We start from the raw sequence: 18971 nt of genomic DNA on the forward strand, positions 1-18971 counted from the left end.
TATTTCTAGACCTTTTCATGTACGTTAAAAAGTGACTTTAACATTCATAACCCTTTGTGTAATAAATGTACATGAATGTTCTACCCAAGTTAAAAAAAAATATGGGAGATACGAGAGATAATCATGGGTGCAGCAAGTTTAAGAAAAATATTTTATAGTTAAGAGATTAACGTGCATTCAAAACATTAAATCAACTTAAAAAAACAAGATAAAATCTATATCTATATTCATTCACAATAAAAGGACGAGACTGCTACCAGGTTAAAGGAACAGCAATAAGCATAATGCTGTTCAGAACTCTACCACCCTGATGTGAAGCTACAGCCAGGAGATGATTAGCGTAGCGTAGCACTGCTAGACCGTGATATTTCTTGGCTGGGTGCAGTAACTCCCAGAAGTCTCCACTGGTTGGCTTGCAACTTCGTGGTAGGTTTGCCGAAATGTCAAACTATTGCTTTATAAAAGGGTGTGTTTTTATAGTCTCTTAAAAGGTTGGCATTTTATTTATTTATTTCTAATACTACTAAAGAGTTCACATTAGATCCAGTGATTTAAATGTGGAGGCCCATCTATTGTTGAGCTGTCAGGAGGAGCCCCATATTGTCTCACAAACATCTTTATACTTTATTCCTTTAACAAGGAAGCTACATTTGTTCACAGAAGATGAAGAATTTATTTTGATCCTTTTTTCTTGAATGGTGTTCAATTTGCATGTAAAAGATATCTGAGGGTTTAAATGTTGAGCATACCTGTGAATCAGAGTGTGCTTCATACTGTGCTGCTGAGCCGGAGCTCTGGTCGAAGGTGTACATGAGCCTCAGGTCCTCCTCATGGAGCTCATGGCCGTCCACCTGGATGGATCCTTAAAATTAAACACAACAATATGAAAAGGTTCAGAAACACAGCTTATGGCACTGAACCTAAAAATAAACATTGTTATATGGCAGCAGACGATAACATCCATCAATTCATAGAAAAACATATATGCTGATCATGCAGAATTTAACACCATGGAGCCCTACTGTGTTTCAGCATCATCAGACCACAATATCTGAAGGACCATAAATTACACAGCCCACACAAAACTCAGCAGGGGGCATGAAAAAATGAGTCAAACCATACTTAATATACACACATTAAAACAGTTTTCTGCCACAAATATTGAGATTTTCCTCTTGGGTTGGGATATTCTCGGCAACAATCATGTAGGACAAAACGATGTGGTGGAGCGCCAACAGAGACAATCGTGAAAAATAAGTCAGTTGGATGTCGAGTGACATATAATAAAGATCAGATCACTCGCAGATCACTCGCATCCCTACATAATAATTCAACTTGATAATAATAACATAATAATTCAACTACACAAGTATAACACCCTGATTTTCAGATGCTTTCCTGTGAAAATCGAAAATACCACCAGTCTAATAACAGGAAATGGATCATTTAAGAGAGGGTGAAAATGCATTGATGCATTTGATGATTTATATTGATGCACATTATGATTGAACCAATGCTGACAACAGACTACTAATGCAAATGTGATGGTAAACAATTTAGGGCCCTCTATTCTCCTAATTAAATTGGAGTAAATTGCCAACTGATTGTGTGAAATGAGTCTTTATTTTGGTGTTCGTCTCTCGAGGAGGATTCTAGAAATGGTTTCAATTACACCCAATCATACTGAATAAAGCGCTCGCTTAACTCGCATGCAGGCCGAGGCTTTGTTTTGAATTAGCTGGGGTCTGGACCCGTATTCGCTCGCATTTTCAGATTCCTTACATTGCAGTCTTCCTGGCCACATTCACACGAGATCAGAGCTTTTAAACAATACAGCGAGCCCATTCTAGTCAGGTTTATATCTCCATTTTGCCAATGGCAGCAATTACCCACGTCTGTGTTCTGACTAAAAACCGTGACCGTGTTCTCCTCTCCTCCTCACTTCTCCTCACCCAGAGGCTGGGTGAAACAGTCACTCCGTTTCTCTCTAATCCTAGATTTCCATGCTTTGATTTCCTGTGTCCCTCCCTGCTTCTCTGCTCTTTTTCCACCTTATCTCTTGATCTCTTTTCTTCTGCCCTGTCAAAATGATGGGATCAAAAGGTACAGGTAAGGAATAATAAGCAATGCAACCAATGGCCATGAACGCACCATCAGTTTCTAGACAAATTGCTTCTAGTCTAAAAAGGTTTTTCGAGTCACGGATTCTCAGCTAGAAATTGCTGAAGAGGTTAAAAGTGGACTCTCAGCTGAGTGTGAGCTGTTAGCTTTTTCATGGAAAGATTATTTCAGAGACTGTTCAGATACAGTGGTGTACCTTCCTCTAACTGACAGATGTTTATTTTGTTTTTAGCAGCAACTTTCTCCCGTCTTTTCTGATTTTGTCACCCTGGGACAGAGCCAGGCTAGCCGTTCCCCGTTTCCAGTCTTTGTGCTGAGATAATCTAACTGCTAGCTGTAGCTTCATACTGTGTTGAACTATTTCTATAAAGGTTCTCTATACGGAATTCAAAGCATTTCTATTGTCTCCCCACAGCTCTCAACATGGCGACGGCTGAGCCGGTGGCAGGGCAACAGTGCTGACGGAGCTAACGGGGTTATCCTGGGGGAAAACTGGAGGTTGGGCCCCACGCTTCCGCGACAACGCCGTCGGTCATTATCAGCTGTAACCGCTGTAAAAGCGCAGTGCAGAGCGGTGGCCGTGAGCTATCCAGTGGGGCACGCTCACATGCACTTAAAGGCACACGCGGCCAGTTCGGCTACGTAAACACACAGAGAGGCACGGATTAGAACACACATAGAGGGAGAGCGACTTCATTCTATGCTGAGGTAGACATTACTCCCATAGACTGTATATAAGAAGTGGATGTAGTCAATATGACGTCACCAATTGGTTTGTCAACTGCAGGTTGGAAACCTCAAGTCCGGCATTTTGGCTGTCGCAATCTTGTTTTTTTTGCAACCAGAAGTAACACAAGAGGGTGGAGCTAAGCACAACCGAATGCTGAGTTACAATTAACTTTCATGAACTGAAAACACACTTTGAAAGTTTGAAAGTTCTACGACGAAAACACGGACAACTTCTAGTCGTGGTAGCGACCTGCAAATCACAAGGTAGCCACGCCCTAAAGCATACCCTGCTTTATGGTCTTTTTTACTCTAAATGGGACCATAATTTACTAAATGAACATCATGCTGTATTGGGGAAGACTTGAAATTGGCAATTGAGACCATAAACTCATGTTTACAATGTTTACTGAGGTAATAAATCAAGTGAGAAGTAGGCTCATTTTCTCATAGACTTCTATACAATCAGACTTCTTTTTGCAACCAGAGGAGTCGCCCCCTGCTGGCTATTAGAAAGAATGCAGGTGTAAGGCACTTCAGCATTGGCTTCACTTCACAGAACCAGGGGTTGCCCCACTGGTTACTCCTCTATATCTTTACAGAGCAAATCGTTGTTTGCTGCTATATTAAAGATAGGTGATGCATCAAACAGTTTAGAATCTTAAAAAGTAGGTTCTGTACACTCAAACATCTCTTCTTGCCTGTGATCATAAGTCAGCGAAATGTTACTTGGTTCCGCTGTACACAATTTCATCTGTGTATTTCCTCTCTCCATCATTTTTCCACCATCCTCTACCACATCTATCTCTTTCCTGCCATCGTTCATCCTCCTTCCAATTGGCTAGACTTCAAACATCCAAGTGATTGGAAATGTTAAGTTCCCACAGCCCGGCTGACCTCCACTGCTTCCTTCCCCAGAGACTCTGGGGGCTCTCCTCGTCTCTCTATAATTGGAGAGACAAGATACCTTGCACTGCTTTGATCCGTACTCCAGCTCTGATTATAGTTTCAGAGGGGTTAGGGGTTTGCACTCTGAGGATAGACTGGCCGTCTGTCTGTGCCCGACTTCATTGGAAGGATTCATAGTTGAGATTTTGGCAAAATAATTATGATTTCAACAAAATATGCAGCAATTGTGTAGCTGTGTGTAAAATCCTAACACTAGCCTTCTGCTCTTCACAAATTCATTATTTGGTAAACAAAATCATTGACTACTAATTAAGTTTTTGGTATGTGTGCTCACTCCTATAGAGAACACAAGTGCTTGATGAAAATAAATACACAAAATAATTCTGGGATGTCATTTGTTGAGGAAAAAATGTAAACTTTGTCACATATAAATGCAAACTTGTGAACTACATTAGACTGCTCAGTGATTTTTCTTTGCACCCCGAGTGTGATTTTGAAGTTATGAGTCCCTTTTTGGCACACACACAACCAGACAGCCACACACACACAGCAGTACCTGTCTTCTGGAAGGCCTCTAGCTGTTCGCTGGTGAGCTCCTTGATAGAAGCAGTGATGGCTTTGAAGGCCCCCTTCAGTCTCTTGCCCAGCACCATGTGGTCTGGCTCGGCTCTCAGACGGATACCGTACTTGTCCTTGTCTGTTGACAGTGTCAGCTGTCGCACATTAAGCTCCTGGAGGATGAGAAAAAGGACACAACCTATGTGTTAGAAAAGGTAAAGTCGCTGGCTTATAAAGTACACTGATGAGTGCCAGTTACCAGGGTTATTACTGTTGATAAAAACAAAGATGAAAAAGAATACAAAAATGTAAACAAACTAAAATGAAACTGTAATGTGCACTGCAAAACTAACTGTGTTTTCATTATATGCTGCTAAACCATTAAGAATTTTTTACCAATTTGCTGGTGCTGATTTATTATACTAAAAATAAATGATTCAGTACATTTATATCTATGTGTTTATTTGTTATACAGTATTTTGTTTTACAAAGTTAGGAAAGCAATGTTAAAGTAAAGCCTGATGTTTCCTTACACATAACAAAATGATCTCAGTCACTTCCACACAGTGAGGCATACAGCTTATTAATTAAACACTGGTATCGGATCGGTACTCGGTATCGGCCGATTCCCAAAGCCCAGGTATCGCTATCGGGACTGGAAAAGTCGGATTGGTACATCCCTAGATGTAGGACTTGAAATACATGAGTTAGTTACAATAACACTGTTTGCAAATGCACATTAAAAGTGAACTAAAACTAAACTTAATAGAAAACGCTTTAAATATCCCGGTCATAAAGAGCAAATCCATAATTGATTATTTTAGAGTCATTCACTTAAAGAGTAAGTCAGCCATGAAATCAACCAGTAGGTCAGTCAGTCAGCCATTCCTCCTATTCAGTCAATACTTCTGCCTTTCTTCAATCTAAATGGAGATAGAGATCCGTGATCTGGTGAGGCAATAGAGATACTAAGTTTAGCCATTCTGACACCCGCCCTGGCCGGCCATGCACCGCTTCTTTCAGTCAATCACCCTGAAAAGTGAGACTGAGTTTTAGCATATTTGCCTCGCTGACAGAGAGCACAGATAAGCTGCTGTAGTGGGCTGAGTAATAAACTTCAGGGCAGTGTGGGGTTGAAAATAGAAGCTGGAACTTCTGTTTTGTGAAAATAGGATTGAATCAATGCAAAAGTGCACAAAAAGAACGTCTTTTATCTTGAGGGCATTTATGGCTTTGTTTGTGTGTGTGTGTGTGTGTGTGTGTGTGTGTGATGTTGGTGCATTACAATATATTCAGGCTGCTGTCAAATCAAACCGAAAGTCATTGGATATTTCCACAGAACATCTTGAGCTCAGCTGACAGTGACGTCATCAATGAGCTCGTCAGCAAAGAAAAAGTTGACCAAAGCTAAAACTGAAATGGACATTGACCGTCAATAGGCAATCCCATTGTTCCTACTTTCTCATCATCTCTCATGTTTTGCCTCATGAAAAAAGCGCTTCATCCCAGCGTTTCATCGAAAAAAACGCTTTTAAAAACTTTTTTATGTTTCTATGACAACAATATATCACCACTCTAACTAGCGTTGCATGATAGACTAACATCCCCACTTTGCTTTTTATTATCTATTTGGGCTACTATCTATTTGTTTGACATTGTTTTTCAACCATGAGCAACAACCGGAGGATGCCTGCCCACATACTTTGTATGAATGAGCTATTCCCGCTCAATCTGACTAGGGATGCACCGATACCGATACCGGATTGGATATCGGGCCGATACTGACTCAAATAGCTCGATTGGATAACGGTGACAATGGGGCTGATCTATTCAATTAAATTCTATGTTTATATACTATATACATCATATACTGGAATTTTAATTCCTGTTTAAGTTTTGACCAATTTATTGCTGCATTAAAAAGGTTTTAACCTGAATTGTAATTCTTGTTAATTTTGAAGATTTTTTGCCACGTTGCTGGTGTACGATTTATTATTTTAATAATAAAGAAGAATTCCGTAAATTTATATCTATGCATTTTATTAGTTACATTTTGTTTTATAAAGTTTTAGGTCAGGCCTGATGTTGCCTTACACATAAAAGAATGATCCCAGTGACTTCCACACAGTGAGGCATACAGTTTATTAATTAAACACTGGTATCAGATCGGTACTCGGTATCTGCCGATACCCAAAACTCAGGTATCGCTATCGGTATCGGGACTGAAAAAGTTTAATCGGTGCATCCCTAAATCTGACAGCCCTAACATTAGAGCAAGGAGGAGCATGTGGGTGCATGACACGATTATTTCCATGCAGTGCAGCGTTTCTTCCTCTGGGTGGACTGGCCAAACGTGCCAGTGCTAGCATTAATGCCAATAGTATCCACTACTCTATACATCAGAAAAGGCAATCCTGCAGGATCTCAAGTCAATTAAAACCTGTAATTGCTCCAGACGTGTGCTGTAAAGGGCCAATCAAAAAATGTAATTCACTCAGAGAGAAAGCCAGCCAAGAAATCAACCAGCCAGTGAGCCAGTTAACAACAACAGTAGGTGCCCAAATGGTGCACATTTAAGTAATGATAAAAGAAATTTAAATGAATTAAATAGTAACAATTATACAATAATAATAATAAAGGAGCAACAGCGAAAAGGTGAATCCAGATTTCATCTACCTAACTTTCAAATGCTCAGTTCAACTGAAAGTGCATCAATAGTAAGAGAGTTTGAAGGTTCCTCCCTTGGCTGCAGGACCTTAAACTGCTCTCAATTCTGATCAAATAAACCTTGTTTACTGGAGGGAAGCTCGCAGCCGGCAAGGTTAAATGTTTTCCTCACCAGAAATGAAACAGAGTGAGAGATAAGAAGTGGCTCGAACTAAGATTAATCTTGCAGGATCCAACAGAAGGTTGCACCAGAGAAGCCCTTTTCCCACGTAATCCTTAATCCTCTATATGTTCTGTCAATTTCCCTGGTCAGCAGCATATGGGAAACAAGAGCCGTAATCAATTTTCCATCTAACGTGCATCTGCAATTTCTCAGCCTGGGACCTCGCAAGACTTCACGTGGCTATAGTGGGAACAAAAGAGGCAACATTTCCAGGTAAAGCATTGAAAAGGTTGAAACATTTTAAGAGAGTAGTAAGTTTATCTGTGGAACAGCATTGACTTCTTGAGCTTTGTTGTTGGAAAATCAAACCCAAAGACAAAGAGATAATGTCAGTTTAAGGGCTTCCTGCACTAATGGACAATGACAGTTAGACCGTCTACTGTCTGAGTAGTCATTTTGCCAGTCTCTTGGACAGCACCTGAATGGACCAGACACACTTTTGTAATTAATCTGTACTTTCTGGTGCAAAATCACACTGATGATTAGTGTCAAAAATATCGAAGAAGGGATACATATTGATACTGAATATTTGTTACGGTTTCAATACTCATTTTCTGCAGTATCGATACACGGGTACCAGCTGCGCTTTCTGCTCTCTCTTCTCTCCGACAGCAAGTTGACACACACACACACACACACACACACACACCACTATTTATCTTCTAAAAAAAATCAAAAATTTTATGCCCTCAATGTTGTGTCCATTTTTCCCGTGGTATCAAAAATCAATATTTTTCAAGATAGGAAATTCCAGTATCGTGACAACACTACTGTTACTTAAATGACATTTAACATTGGAAACACCCAGGCCTCGACTATGTGATTTTGTTTTCATGTAGCGAAACACAGGATGTCTGAATGGCAAAAAAAAAACATTACCTTACATGGAACTTACAGAGCCAGCTGCTGCAGGCTCTAAATGTGAAACGAGAGCTACGTCAACTATAATGATGCATATTACTGTGACTATGAAGTACACAAACACATTAACAGTAATATAATGTTTCTGTGTGCTGGAGAAGAAGAAAAAAACACGCTGCTCGTGTCTGCATTCTAGATTTGATGAAGGGTTTGCATGTGAGGCAATTGGAGTAGATCAAATGTGAAATCATTTTCCGAGGCATCTGCTCCACCCCCTTTTTAAAATGAACCAAGCGCAGACATTTAAATTACAGCTGAAGATACAAACGGCGTGTGAAGATGCGCTCCCCTCTGTTGTACATCCCCTCTTTGGAGTCAACACACTGGCTTTGGAGTGTCAACGAGAGGTTTCTCTTTAACTTAGACATTTAACAGCACTGATCAAAGCACAGTAAACAGACACAAATAAAACACTTATAGGAAAGATGAGAAGAAAACGCACCTCCTGCCTTGAAGCAGAGAACTGGTAAAACATACCACGGCGACTTCAAGACTGCACAAATGATCACACACTATAAAAAAAAAGGGTGTTCTTGGTTTACTTACTTCCAGGATGTATTTCTGCAGGGACTGGATGTCTTTCAGAGCCTCTGGGTCCTGGTGGATAACTACCACCTCCTTTAATGGGTACTGAAATACACACCGACATTACAGTGGGTCAATAGCTTCAGCACCAGCGACACGGAAATAAGGCTGTAATCAACACGACAACCATACCTAGTGTGACTTAAAGTTATAGGAAATCCACAAGAGAGCTGTAGGAACTCCTGGCAGTACAGATAATATAAGAGCCCGACTGATGCTGGATTTTTGGAGCAGATACTAACATTGATTAGGGCTGCACAATCAATCTAAATTTGATCAAAATCGCAATATGGCCAACTGCAATTTTCAAATCTCAGGAGGCAAAATATTTGTCAAAGTGAATACATAAAAATTAAATATTGTTGTGCTGCAGAGATGTCCTGGCCTACAAAATCATATTCTACAGACTTAAGGAAACCTCTTTGTTCGGTACAGATCCCCACAAAAATCACATTTTAATATGTTTTTCAATTAAAATGAGAATAACAATGTAAAAAATAGCATTATTTATAGTGTCCCAAATCATATCGCAATTGCAGTATCAGTCAAAAATAATTGCAATTAGATATTTTCTCAAAATAATGCAGCCCTAATATCGATAGTTGCAAGATACAAAAATATCAAAGCAAGATATTCACAGATATTCATCTTTTTTTACATAAAACATAGCATAAGCAAAAACATTTTGATAGGGATCCCTTAAAGAACTGGGAACCAGTAATTAACTGGATATTTTAAAGTTGTGAAATAAACGTAGTGCTTTTTAGTGGACAAACGGTCTAATAAACAAAAACACAAACATGTCTCTGATGTTTCTGTGCTCGGCCGACATTGCTTCATCTGCAATAATCCAATATCAGCCGACATATCGTATGTTTCCTACAGTTTTAATTCACTGCACCTCTTACACTGGAGTGTATGAACGGATTGAGTAAAGCTGATGATTCACCTTAACGGGCAGCGTCTTCCTGTCTCGGATCACTCGGCCCAGCTCAATCACAGACTGCATCTGAGAGACGGCGCTCTCGATGCGCTTGTCAATCACACTCTCCCTGAAAAACAGAAAAGAAAATTTAAGTATCACCACATCATCATAAGTAGCGTTACAATGCCATGGTAAGAGCGCTTGAATAACCTCTTATTTGGGTCACACAGGAGAGAAAGTTTTTATCCAAAACTCTATACCTGGTGAGACTTTCGCAATTGCGATGGGTGCAACCTGACCGAGCTGCCTTCTTATAATAATAAGCAGATGTAGGGGGGTGAGGGGAACATCTTAAGAGAATCACTCTGTATTCTGTGAAATTCTGTACAATTACAGGGCACAGTTAGGGGGCGCAGGTGCGTTTCTGCCATAACTCACAGGCAGCGGTCGTCTTATTCTGGTTAATCAGTGGTTTAGAAATTTAAATTGGTATTCTATTGAGGAAAATGAATAATAGAGCGTGACAAGGTTAGTAGCACACATCTAAATAGAGCCAGAGTTCAGAACCACCAGCGCCAGAGTTTAACTCAGGAGCATCCTCTAATAAGGTTCACTGAGACTTCCACCACTGAATCCAAATTAGAGCCGCACAGCCACTGATAATCACGCATAATAGTGATATTAGCCCTAACTGTCTGCAGGAACACAGACTGCGTGTGTGTGTGTGTGTGTATGCCTGTTCATTTACTCCAGCAGTCTGCTGTGCACATAACAGTGGAGTAAAATGAGAGAGGAGAGGACTCCAGGGACAGCCAATCATTTAATGAGCTGATTGAGTAGCAGCTCTCCCCTCCGCCTGATTGGTGGCTGACCTTTGGGAGGGGGGGGTGAAGTAGTCCCATTCGGCAGCAGGAAGGACAAGCGGCTAATAAAGCCGCGGCGATGAGTGCTGCCAAAGTGACAGGGGAGATTATATGAACCATTACACAAACTATTTTCCTTATGCTAAATCAAATGGACATTTAATAATGTCAGAACTTTTTTGTAGTTAAAGATGATGCAATTAAGTTTGGGCAATTAGAAATTCCTCCCAGGCTTTACACAAAGCTGATCAGCCACCAAGGCACACATTTTACACAAGTAATTGACGTGAAGGGAAATAAATGATCATATTTTATGAGCAATATTCATTTGCTTGGCTTACAATCAAAGACAGGCCCTGTAAACAGCCGTGCAATGCATTCTGGTAGCCTAGCGTTGCGTTTCGAGAGACGGACCGTCACATTGGCAGCTCCTCATTTGTATAACGCTGAGGTCTAGGCTACATTATGCAAATCAGGGGCGTCCGGCGCGACTCATTGCCTCTGCCTCCTGAAAGACGTTTAACCATTTAACCGATCTAAAATAAGGACAGATTTAGCAACTGTATGGCTCATTTCTCGCCTAAAATCTTTTCAGAAACATTTTCGTAATATACAAGAAAGAAGTTTCCAAACGAGCCACCATTTTGGTTCTCGTTTTGACAGCTGGGAGCAGTAGCCCACAAGGGAAAGTGTTCGTCAAATCAGGTGCCTAGCTTCTACAGCCCATCAAGCGTCCAATGCTGGGAAACGAGGCGATCCCATCTGTGATTAAACTTTTATCACCCATAAACAAGGAGCCTTGCATTTGACGCATGAACAGAAAACCTGCTCAGAAACTACTCAAAAGCAAAACTACAGAACTAATCAATCCCATAAAATATATATATTAAAATAGAAAATGTTATCATAGTGGTGGTGTATAAACTGAAAACACGGAGGAAGAGGAAGCAGCCAACAGCAGGAATGAAGAGAAGAAATGGTTAAGACACAAAGAGAACAGCTGCTGTGAAGCCTGAAGCAGCCTTATCCAGAAACTACTGCTACTACTCTCCAGCTTCAGAAAGCTTCTACTCCGAGGAGTTCAGAATGGGATACGTTTGGGGTAAAGTAAGGCCACGCACTCTGGCTGAAACTGATTAGGCTGTGGATCAGCAGTGGATATCCTGTGAGAAAAGGAGCTAAACAAGGGGGGTTCGCTGTGCGAGCTGCAGGGTGGCTCTGTAGCGGATAGAGCGGCAGCTTTGAAACCAGATGACGTCAGAAGGTTCTCTGTTTGCCCCAACATTTGATCTGCATTGTGTGTTGGGCTGCCCCCTCTTTAGTTGATTGGTTGTTTTTCCTGCTTTTTTTATGCTGAATGACTTATTTCCAAGAATCTTATGAGCACATCTCTGGTAAACACAAGATTTAAAGTGGTGCATTTGTGTGATTCTTTGTAGAGAAACTCAGTTTCACAGATCCGTCGATTAAATCAACTAATTGAATAGTCAACAAAATCGTATGGAGTGTTAATGGACTAAGAATTGTTTTGGTCGAGGACAGCCCTAATTGCGTGTATGAACAGTGCTATATAAAGTTTATTTTTATTATTATTACTGTGACGTACTGCGAACTACAATGGGATGATCAATCAATGACACCTTGTGAGCTGAATCAGGCAGATCCTGATGCATTGTGCTCCATGATCAATTTAGTTTCTAGAATAAATATGTAGTAGTTATTGAGTGAATTAGCAGTTCTGCTCGTTTTTGCTAAAGCTTCATATATTTCATAAAAGTGTTATCATTTCATCTGATGTTAGTGTAGGTGATCGTAGGCAGTATTTCAGGCGAGCAGGCCTCCACTGTGAAACAGTGCAGGAAACTGCACTGTTTAAAGAGTATGTACATCCTCCATTTCTGCCTGGCTCCTCCCAGCCAAAATATAAGATATAATATAATAAGATGTGGGCAAAACCATGACCATCACAATCGCATCAGCCACTTACAACCACGCTAATATGGATAGCAACAACTCACAGGGCACTTTTGCCTTTTTATCCTCTTTAAAGCTGAAGTAGGCGAGATTGGAGCAAATATGATTAAAAAAATATATTTTTATAAAACGGTCACTATATCCTGACAGTAGTACATGAAACAGGTAACCTGAAAAAAGGCCTGTGCCTCTGTGTCCTCTAGTGTTCCTGACATCATCTGCAAGATTTCACAGACCGGAGGAAAACAAGCAATAAGAGCTGATCTGAGGTCCGCTGTCCAGATGCCGTCTATGAGAGCCGGCTGTCAATCACTAGCAAACTGCGACCAAACGGTCAAACTAGGCAGCGCTGATCAAATATGAATCAATATTATGTTACGTTAATGCCTATTTCTCGCTTCAAATGTTTTCAGAATCATTTTGTAGTGTACGGTTTAGCTGTAAAAAAATAGAAAGTTTTTAAACTTTAAATTAATAATAATAACAAAAATACATTCGACTTATATAGCGCTTTTCAGGAACTCAAAGACGCTGAAAGTGAAATGAAGTCTATAAACATTTGAGCTTTATTTAAGGATTTCTCCAACCTGAGTTGGGGCAGCATGAGATAGTGGATGCTGCTGCTGTCCTTCTCTTCGACGGAGGCGGGGTCAATGAGGTGACGCAGATTTTGGTACATCATCTCTGTAATGAAGGGTGTGAAGGGAGCCTGAGGGGGAGGAGGCAAGAAAGCAAGTAGACATGAGAGAAAAAAGGAAGAGAAGAAGATTATTAGATGCTCTGTACTGTGGTTAATTTACATTTTCTGGCATAAAGGTCTAAAAGTCAGAAGCAGCTGTGAAATCAGCATACAAAACAGATTTTCACTGTAGTTTTTTTTCCCTCAATGGTGCAAAAGTTCAAACAGAACTGTGCCAGAGCGAGGTTACTTCTAATGCGATTCTCCTCCATTCCAACCACAGCTAATTAATTTGTGAAGCTCACAGCTGATCTGTATTGATCTGGGTTAGGCTAACTGGCGCTTAGCGTGCATCTCGCCTCACATGCAAACATCTTCAATGTGTTATAAATAAAAACTCCTACTGCTCATGCATAATTCATAGCCATGCGAACACATACACGCACACCTCTTCCATACCAGCATTATTTCTTTGTGTCCTGCATACACAAAAGCAAAAACCTCACCACAAGAAATTTCCCCCATACAATACAATGTTTTTTTTTTCTCGCACACTCACTCACACTCACACACACACACACACACAGAAACAGTATGACTCACCATCAGCCTGCACATGGAGAACAGCACACTGAAGAGGGTTTCCAGCGCCCACAGGCAGTCCTCAGTGCCACTCTCCCCCTACAAAGTTCATACACACACATCAATACAGTCCCCTTGGAACAGTGAAAAGATAAAAGTGCCCTCGCAAACATCAGCGCATGTATCCCCAATTCACTTCAACCAAATGTTGGCTGGAAGGACCACAAGCTGATTGCTATAAAATGTCCGCAGATGGAGGCTATGATGACAAGACTTAGTGGTGGCTTAAATCACTGTTTCCATTAACCGTATGAATAATTTATGTGCAAACAAAACAACAACAACAACAAAAGAAAGATGCACGACATAAACTGCAAAGAGTAACATCATCTGTATTTATACTCTTGCATGTATAATGTATAATTATACTTTGACTCATCAGATTCTACTACTGCTAGTGATTGTCCCTCCTGGGACTCCTTAGGCTTCAGTCATTAGCTGCACCTTGCATCTGCCTTACATAATAACAAACTTAAAGGAGCAGTGTGTAACATTTCAGGGGATCTATTAGCAGAAATGGAATATAATACTCATAATGATGTTTTCATTAGCGTATAATCACCTGAAACTAAGAATTGTTTTCGTTAGCTTAGAATGAGCCCTTCATATCTACATAGCGGGTCCAGCGGGGCTAAAGACTGTAACGTTAGTATTTATTATCAGGCTGCACACAGACGCAGTATAGTCAGTGAACAGCTGATCAGAGAGGCCGCGGTGGAGACAGTGAGGGGATATAGGTGAAGTCGAGTTGACGATACCTACGCTCGTTACTGTAAGTAAATGCAATAAAACTTTGCGAGTGTAAAGCCAAGACTTTATCGATACACCTGTTCAACAAGCATAAACATGATGTAAACACGTAGTAAAGCGATATTTCAATCTGCTCTGTCCGCAGTCTCTCATCCACCGCCGCTATGTTTAAACAAGCACAGCGATCTAGCTCGGCTAATAGCGAATAGTTACAAACAAGTGGTTTTGTTGCCTCTTGGTGAAGACTCTGAATGACTTTAGTTCCCTCTAGTAAGCTGTGTTCCAGTGTATATGTCTGACTGGGGGATTTGTATTGTGAAGGCTGGAACGGAAGCAGTGATTCACTGTTGTTGACAAGGTTGGAGGCCGTCTTGGTGCAGACTACGAAGCCTGTGTTATTATTATCATAAAGTATAGGCGCAACGTAACGTTCGGCTATACGAGCTAAAACAAAAGATGTCTGTATGATGTCTAACTGTTCAGCTTAGTTTGACCACATATCTTAAAATTCTTGTCAACTCAGCTGCTGGCTGAGTCAAAGCAGCCCCTCCTTCCTCAAGGCCACCGTAGTTCTCCGACACGCTTGTGAAATGCGATAACGTGAGCCGCAGAGTGCAAAACGGTGGTACTGCCAGCTGCCATCTGTTGCTCCTAAAGTAGTGTTACTATGGTAAAGATGGCCTTTGAGAGAAGCGAACGGCGTTACCACGGTTTTGCACTCGGCGCCTCACGTTACCTCAGTCTTGGAAAGGGAGGAGTGAGCGGAGGGGAACTCAGTTGGTTGCAATCTGCAACCACACCACTAGATGTCACCAAATCCTACACACTGGACTTTTAACTCTAAACAAGCGCTGATTCAGAATTGTTATCTCACCTTCAGACGGCGTCTGTTGGTTCTCACATACCAGTTGGTGAGCATGTCCACAAACTTGACCAGGCGAGGCACGACGGTGTACAGGTGGTAAACTGCAACAAGAAACTACTGTCTACTTTGTCTTGTCTTATTTTCACTGAATATGGAAACAACATGAACAGGTTGCCTGACAGAATGGATTTTAAGATATGAAGTAGTTATTTTCTACACCTGTATGTGTTGGTGTGTGTTTGTGTCTCACCTTCCATCTCAGCCTTGAAGAACTGGATGAGGGACTGTGTGAAGGACTGAATCCATTTGTCCATGATGTTGTTGCTCTGCTTCGTCGTGTTTTCATTGTACAGGAACTGAATCTCATCCTCCTAACACATAAATACACCATCACACACAAAAAAACAATTAAAAGTAGCATTAACACAAATTTTGAGCATCAACCTATATAATTGATGTGAAGCATTGAATTGAATGTGATATATTTTGTTATTGAACTCTCACATATCTGTTGTTCACTGGAAAAAAGTTATTGATATTGTTATTAAATAGGTGACATATAGGCTCCCTTGTCTGATGGTCAAGTACCTGAAATAGCTTAATGTTAAGACTGAGTTATTTAAAATGTTTTATTTATTTATTATAGATGACAGGGAGAGGGATGACATGCCACAAAGGTCCGCGGTTGGACTCAAACTGGATATGTCGCTGTTCTCGCCGACATTTGGCATTTTACAGCCATAAGTTGAATTTGAACTACAGATGAGTAAAGCTTTGGTTATGCTTTCCGCAAGGATGGCCGCACAGACATGAGCTAATGTGGAATCGTGGCGAGGAAACGTTTGGATGTTTTATACTCCGCGCGGGTTTCTCCTCGCCACCGACATTCTCAAAGCTCCTCAAAGTTCTCCATATTCGCCGCCCATCCGCGTAGTTAGAAAATGTTGAATGTGAACAGCGAGCATAAATCACGCTTAACACTGATTGCCTGCAGGTGGTGCATGTAGCTCTAACTGCAGCAGACATTACTTTCTTTGTCTATAGGTGGCAACATTCATATGTTTAAATTTACTTTATTACTTTCCCGTAGTTTGGCAGGTCTAAAAGTGGTCATGTACAGTGAGTGAAGAGCTTCCCTTTGTGGAGAATCTAAAGCGACATTCTGACTTCATATTTTGCTTCTGATTTCTTTTTTCAATCTGGGTCCAAATGCCCAGCCATCAGTTAACCAATCACATAGGGATGTTAAGGGAAGGTATTACTGCAGCTATTATTTAATGGCAAGCAATTTCCTTTTTGTACCAATGATTAGCTAATAATTAACTGGTTAATAATAGTAACAAACTGCTGTACTATCAAGCAGTGCTGTGCTTTTTAGACCAGGAAGAGTTAAAGGAACACAGTAGGATTTGTAGAAGGAATGAGCTTTTCATTCTGTCCATTACCTTCTGTAACCTTTGTACGTTCTGCACCAGGAAGCGATAGGCATTGTACCACGGCAGGAAGACATCCTTCAACACGTCTCGCACACCCTCCTCTTTGAAACGCAGGTTCTCTGCTCTCACTACGGGAGAGTTGATGAGGTACAGTCTACAAGGAGACACAGTGAAGGAGATGGTAAGTGTGGCAGGGTTGATAATGAGTGAGTGCGAACACAGTGTGGAGCGCCCTGCACGGGCCCAAAATAATAATAATAAAAAAAAATCAAGCCCGACCCGCCTGAGACCGACAGAAATTACTCTAAGCTCTCTCTGACGTGCGCAAACACACACACACACACACACACACACGCTGCGTCACAGAGGCGTATATGGCACAATGAAAGGAGAGACGTTAAATGAGGCAGAGCCCGACCCAACCCCATTGGATCCCGACGGGTTTGCATACCTCTAACAGTGTGTGCATAGGTAATAACTAATGTGCATACGTGTGTATGAGTGAGTGAGGCTGTTTGTGTGAGTGGACCTACACAAATGAAGTGTGTGTGTTTGAGGACAGAGAGATGTAGAAACAAAGTGGTAGTCAGAATAAATTGTAAAACTGAGCAGCGTTGCCCCAGTTACACATTCGTCACAGTTACTTTAAATGCTACTATACAGGAAGGTACGGGGAACCATAACGAGACTGTTGTGGGAAAACAAAGTTTGCACCTAGACCGCCAATTTAAACATAAATCACTCATTCCGGAGAGAAAACAACATATAACTTAAAGCGAAAATAAATGTGTCAAATGCCGTGGTACTCTTTGGCAGTTTACAAACTGCTAAGTCAACAGCAAGACTGACAGCTTTTATATCTACACACTGGATATGCAAGATAAATCACAGTTATGATCTGAATGACATCTCATCAGTCTGTGCATGTTTCCAGTGGTGGGATTAAGCCAAGGCTCATATATGGAAAGCAGTGGTCTACATACTGTACAAACTGTAAACTTTTGCAATATAACAAATAACTATTTATCTTGATTTCTCTAATAGTGATAGAAGCGACTATGCCAGTATCTATCTGGGTCAGTCAGGGTAGGTTTCAATATCTGCTATATAAAGCCTGATACAATAGCATTCCTTTTTAAATTGTAAAAAGAATTTAAGTCTGGTATGCCAGCTGTCAATAATGTCCTCTTGAGCTCTGGCAAAAACCGGAAGCAACACACATCGTTGCAAGTGAGCAAACCAAACACAGCGTTTTAAGCGAGTGAAGCACATCATTAATAGAAACTGTATCTGGACAGGGAACGAAGCAAGAAGAGTTGCTGTGGGCTTAAAAAAGGTGACTTTGTCGTTTGTCCGACATTTAAAAGAAACAACATGCCTCTAAAGTGCCGCTGTTGGTTGAAACCGGCATTTGAACTTCAGTATGTTACTCATGCAGATGCGTAGAAGCGTTTAAAACTGAGTGCAAAACTTCTTGCCACAACAGTCTGATGCAAACACTACTCTTTATACAGTCATTATAAAAACACTTATCGGACACTAGGGTTGGGTACCATTCACATTTGAACCGATACCGGTACCTGGAATTTGGCACGGTACCGGCTCACTAGTCACTTTGACTCGCTCTCTCCACTGCGGCTCATTCTCTCTCTCCCAGATGCGCTCTCAGGTACCAAAACTTGGCACCGATTGATTGAACGTGAATGGGCAGTCGGTAGTACCAACCTAATTTGGTCGGTGCCCTTTAAAAGTACCGACGTTGGTACCCAACCCTATCGGACACCATTAAAAGGAAAGCAGCGAGGCATCTGCATTTTCTTAATGCAACGCTATTCAGCTGTCAAACATAACTGGATTGGATTAGCTTTACCAATTAGTCTAAATGTCCACCTTGAATATCTTCTGCACACAATTTTGGGCCAAAACCAAAATTCTACCAACAGCATCTCAGCACAAATTAATCTCTTCTCTTCATTAAAGCCAAATAAAGACACTGTTGACATGACAATGACATGAAAATCTGAGTAATCCATATGGATATAATAGTCTGTGGCAGGCGTCAGCACACTGGGTTACAGCAGTTAGAAAAGGTGTTGATGATTCAGGAAGGAAGCTAACGTGATGCAA

General features: G+C 41.0%; 1 protein-coding gene across 1 annotated transcript in view; it reads right to left on the bottom strand.

Moving 5' to 3' along the window:
* Window positions 1-18971, bottom strand: part of iars1 (isoleucyl-tRNA synthetase 1) — a 72296-nt gene that overhangs the window by 10293 nt on the left and 43032 nt on the right. Inside the window, exons 19-27 of the mRNA XM_037770628.1 lie at window positions 16854-16998; window positions 15659-15779; window positions 15418-15509; window positions 13755-13832; window positions 13060-13181; window positions 9660-9762; window positions 8672-8755; window positions 4313-4487; window positions 750-862 (exon numbers count right to left, since the gene is read on the bottom strand). Coding sequence (XP_037626556.1) covers window positions 750-862; window positions 4313-4487; window positions 8672-8755; window positions 9660-9762; window positions 13060-13181; window positions 13755-13832; window positions 15418-15509; window positions 15659-15779; window positions 16854-16998 — 1033 coding nt within the window. The remainder of the gene's footprint in view (window positions 1-749; window positions 863-4312; window positions 4488-8671; window positions 8756-9659; window positions 9763-13059; window positions 13182-13754; window positions 13833-15417; window positions 15510-15658; window positions 15780-16853; window positions 16999-18971) is intronic.

Source organism: Sebastes umbrosus, chromosome 1 (assembly GCF_015220745.1).
Source record: "Sebastes umbrosus isolate fSebUmb1 chromosome 1, fSebUmb1.pri, whole genome shotgun sequence".
NCBI classification, from domain to species: Eukaryota; Metazoa; Chordata; class Actinopteri; order Perciformes; family Sebastidae; genus Sebastes; species Sebastes umbrosus.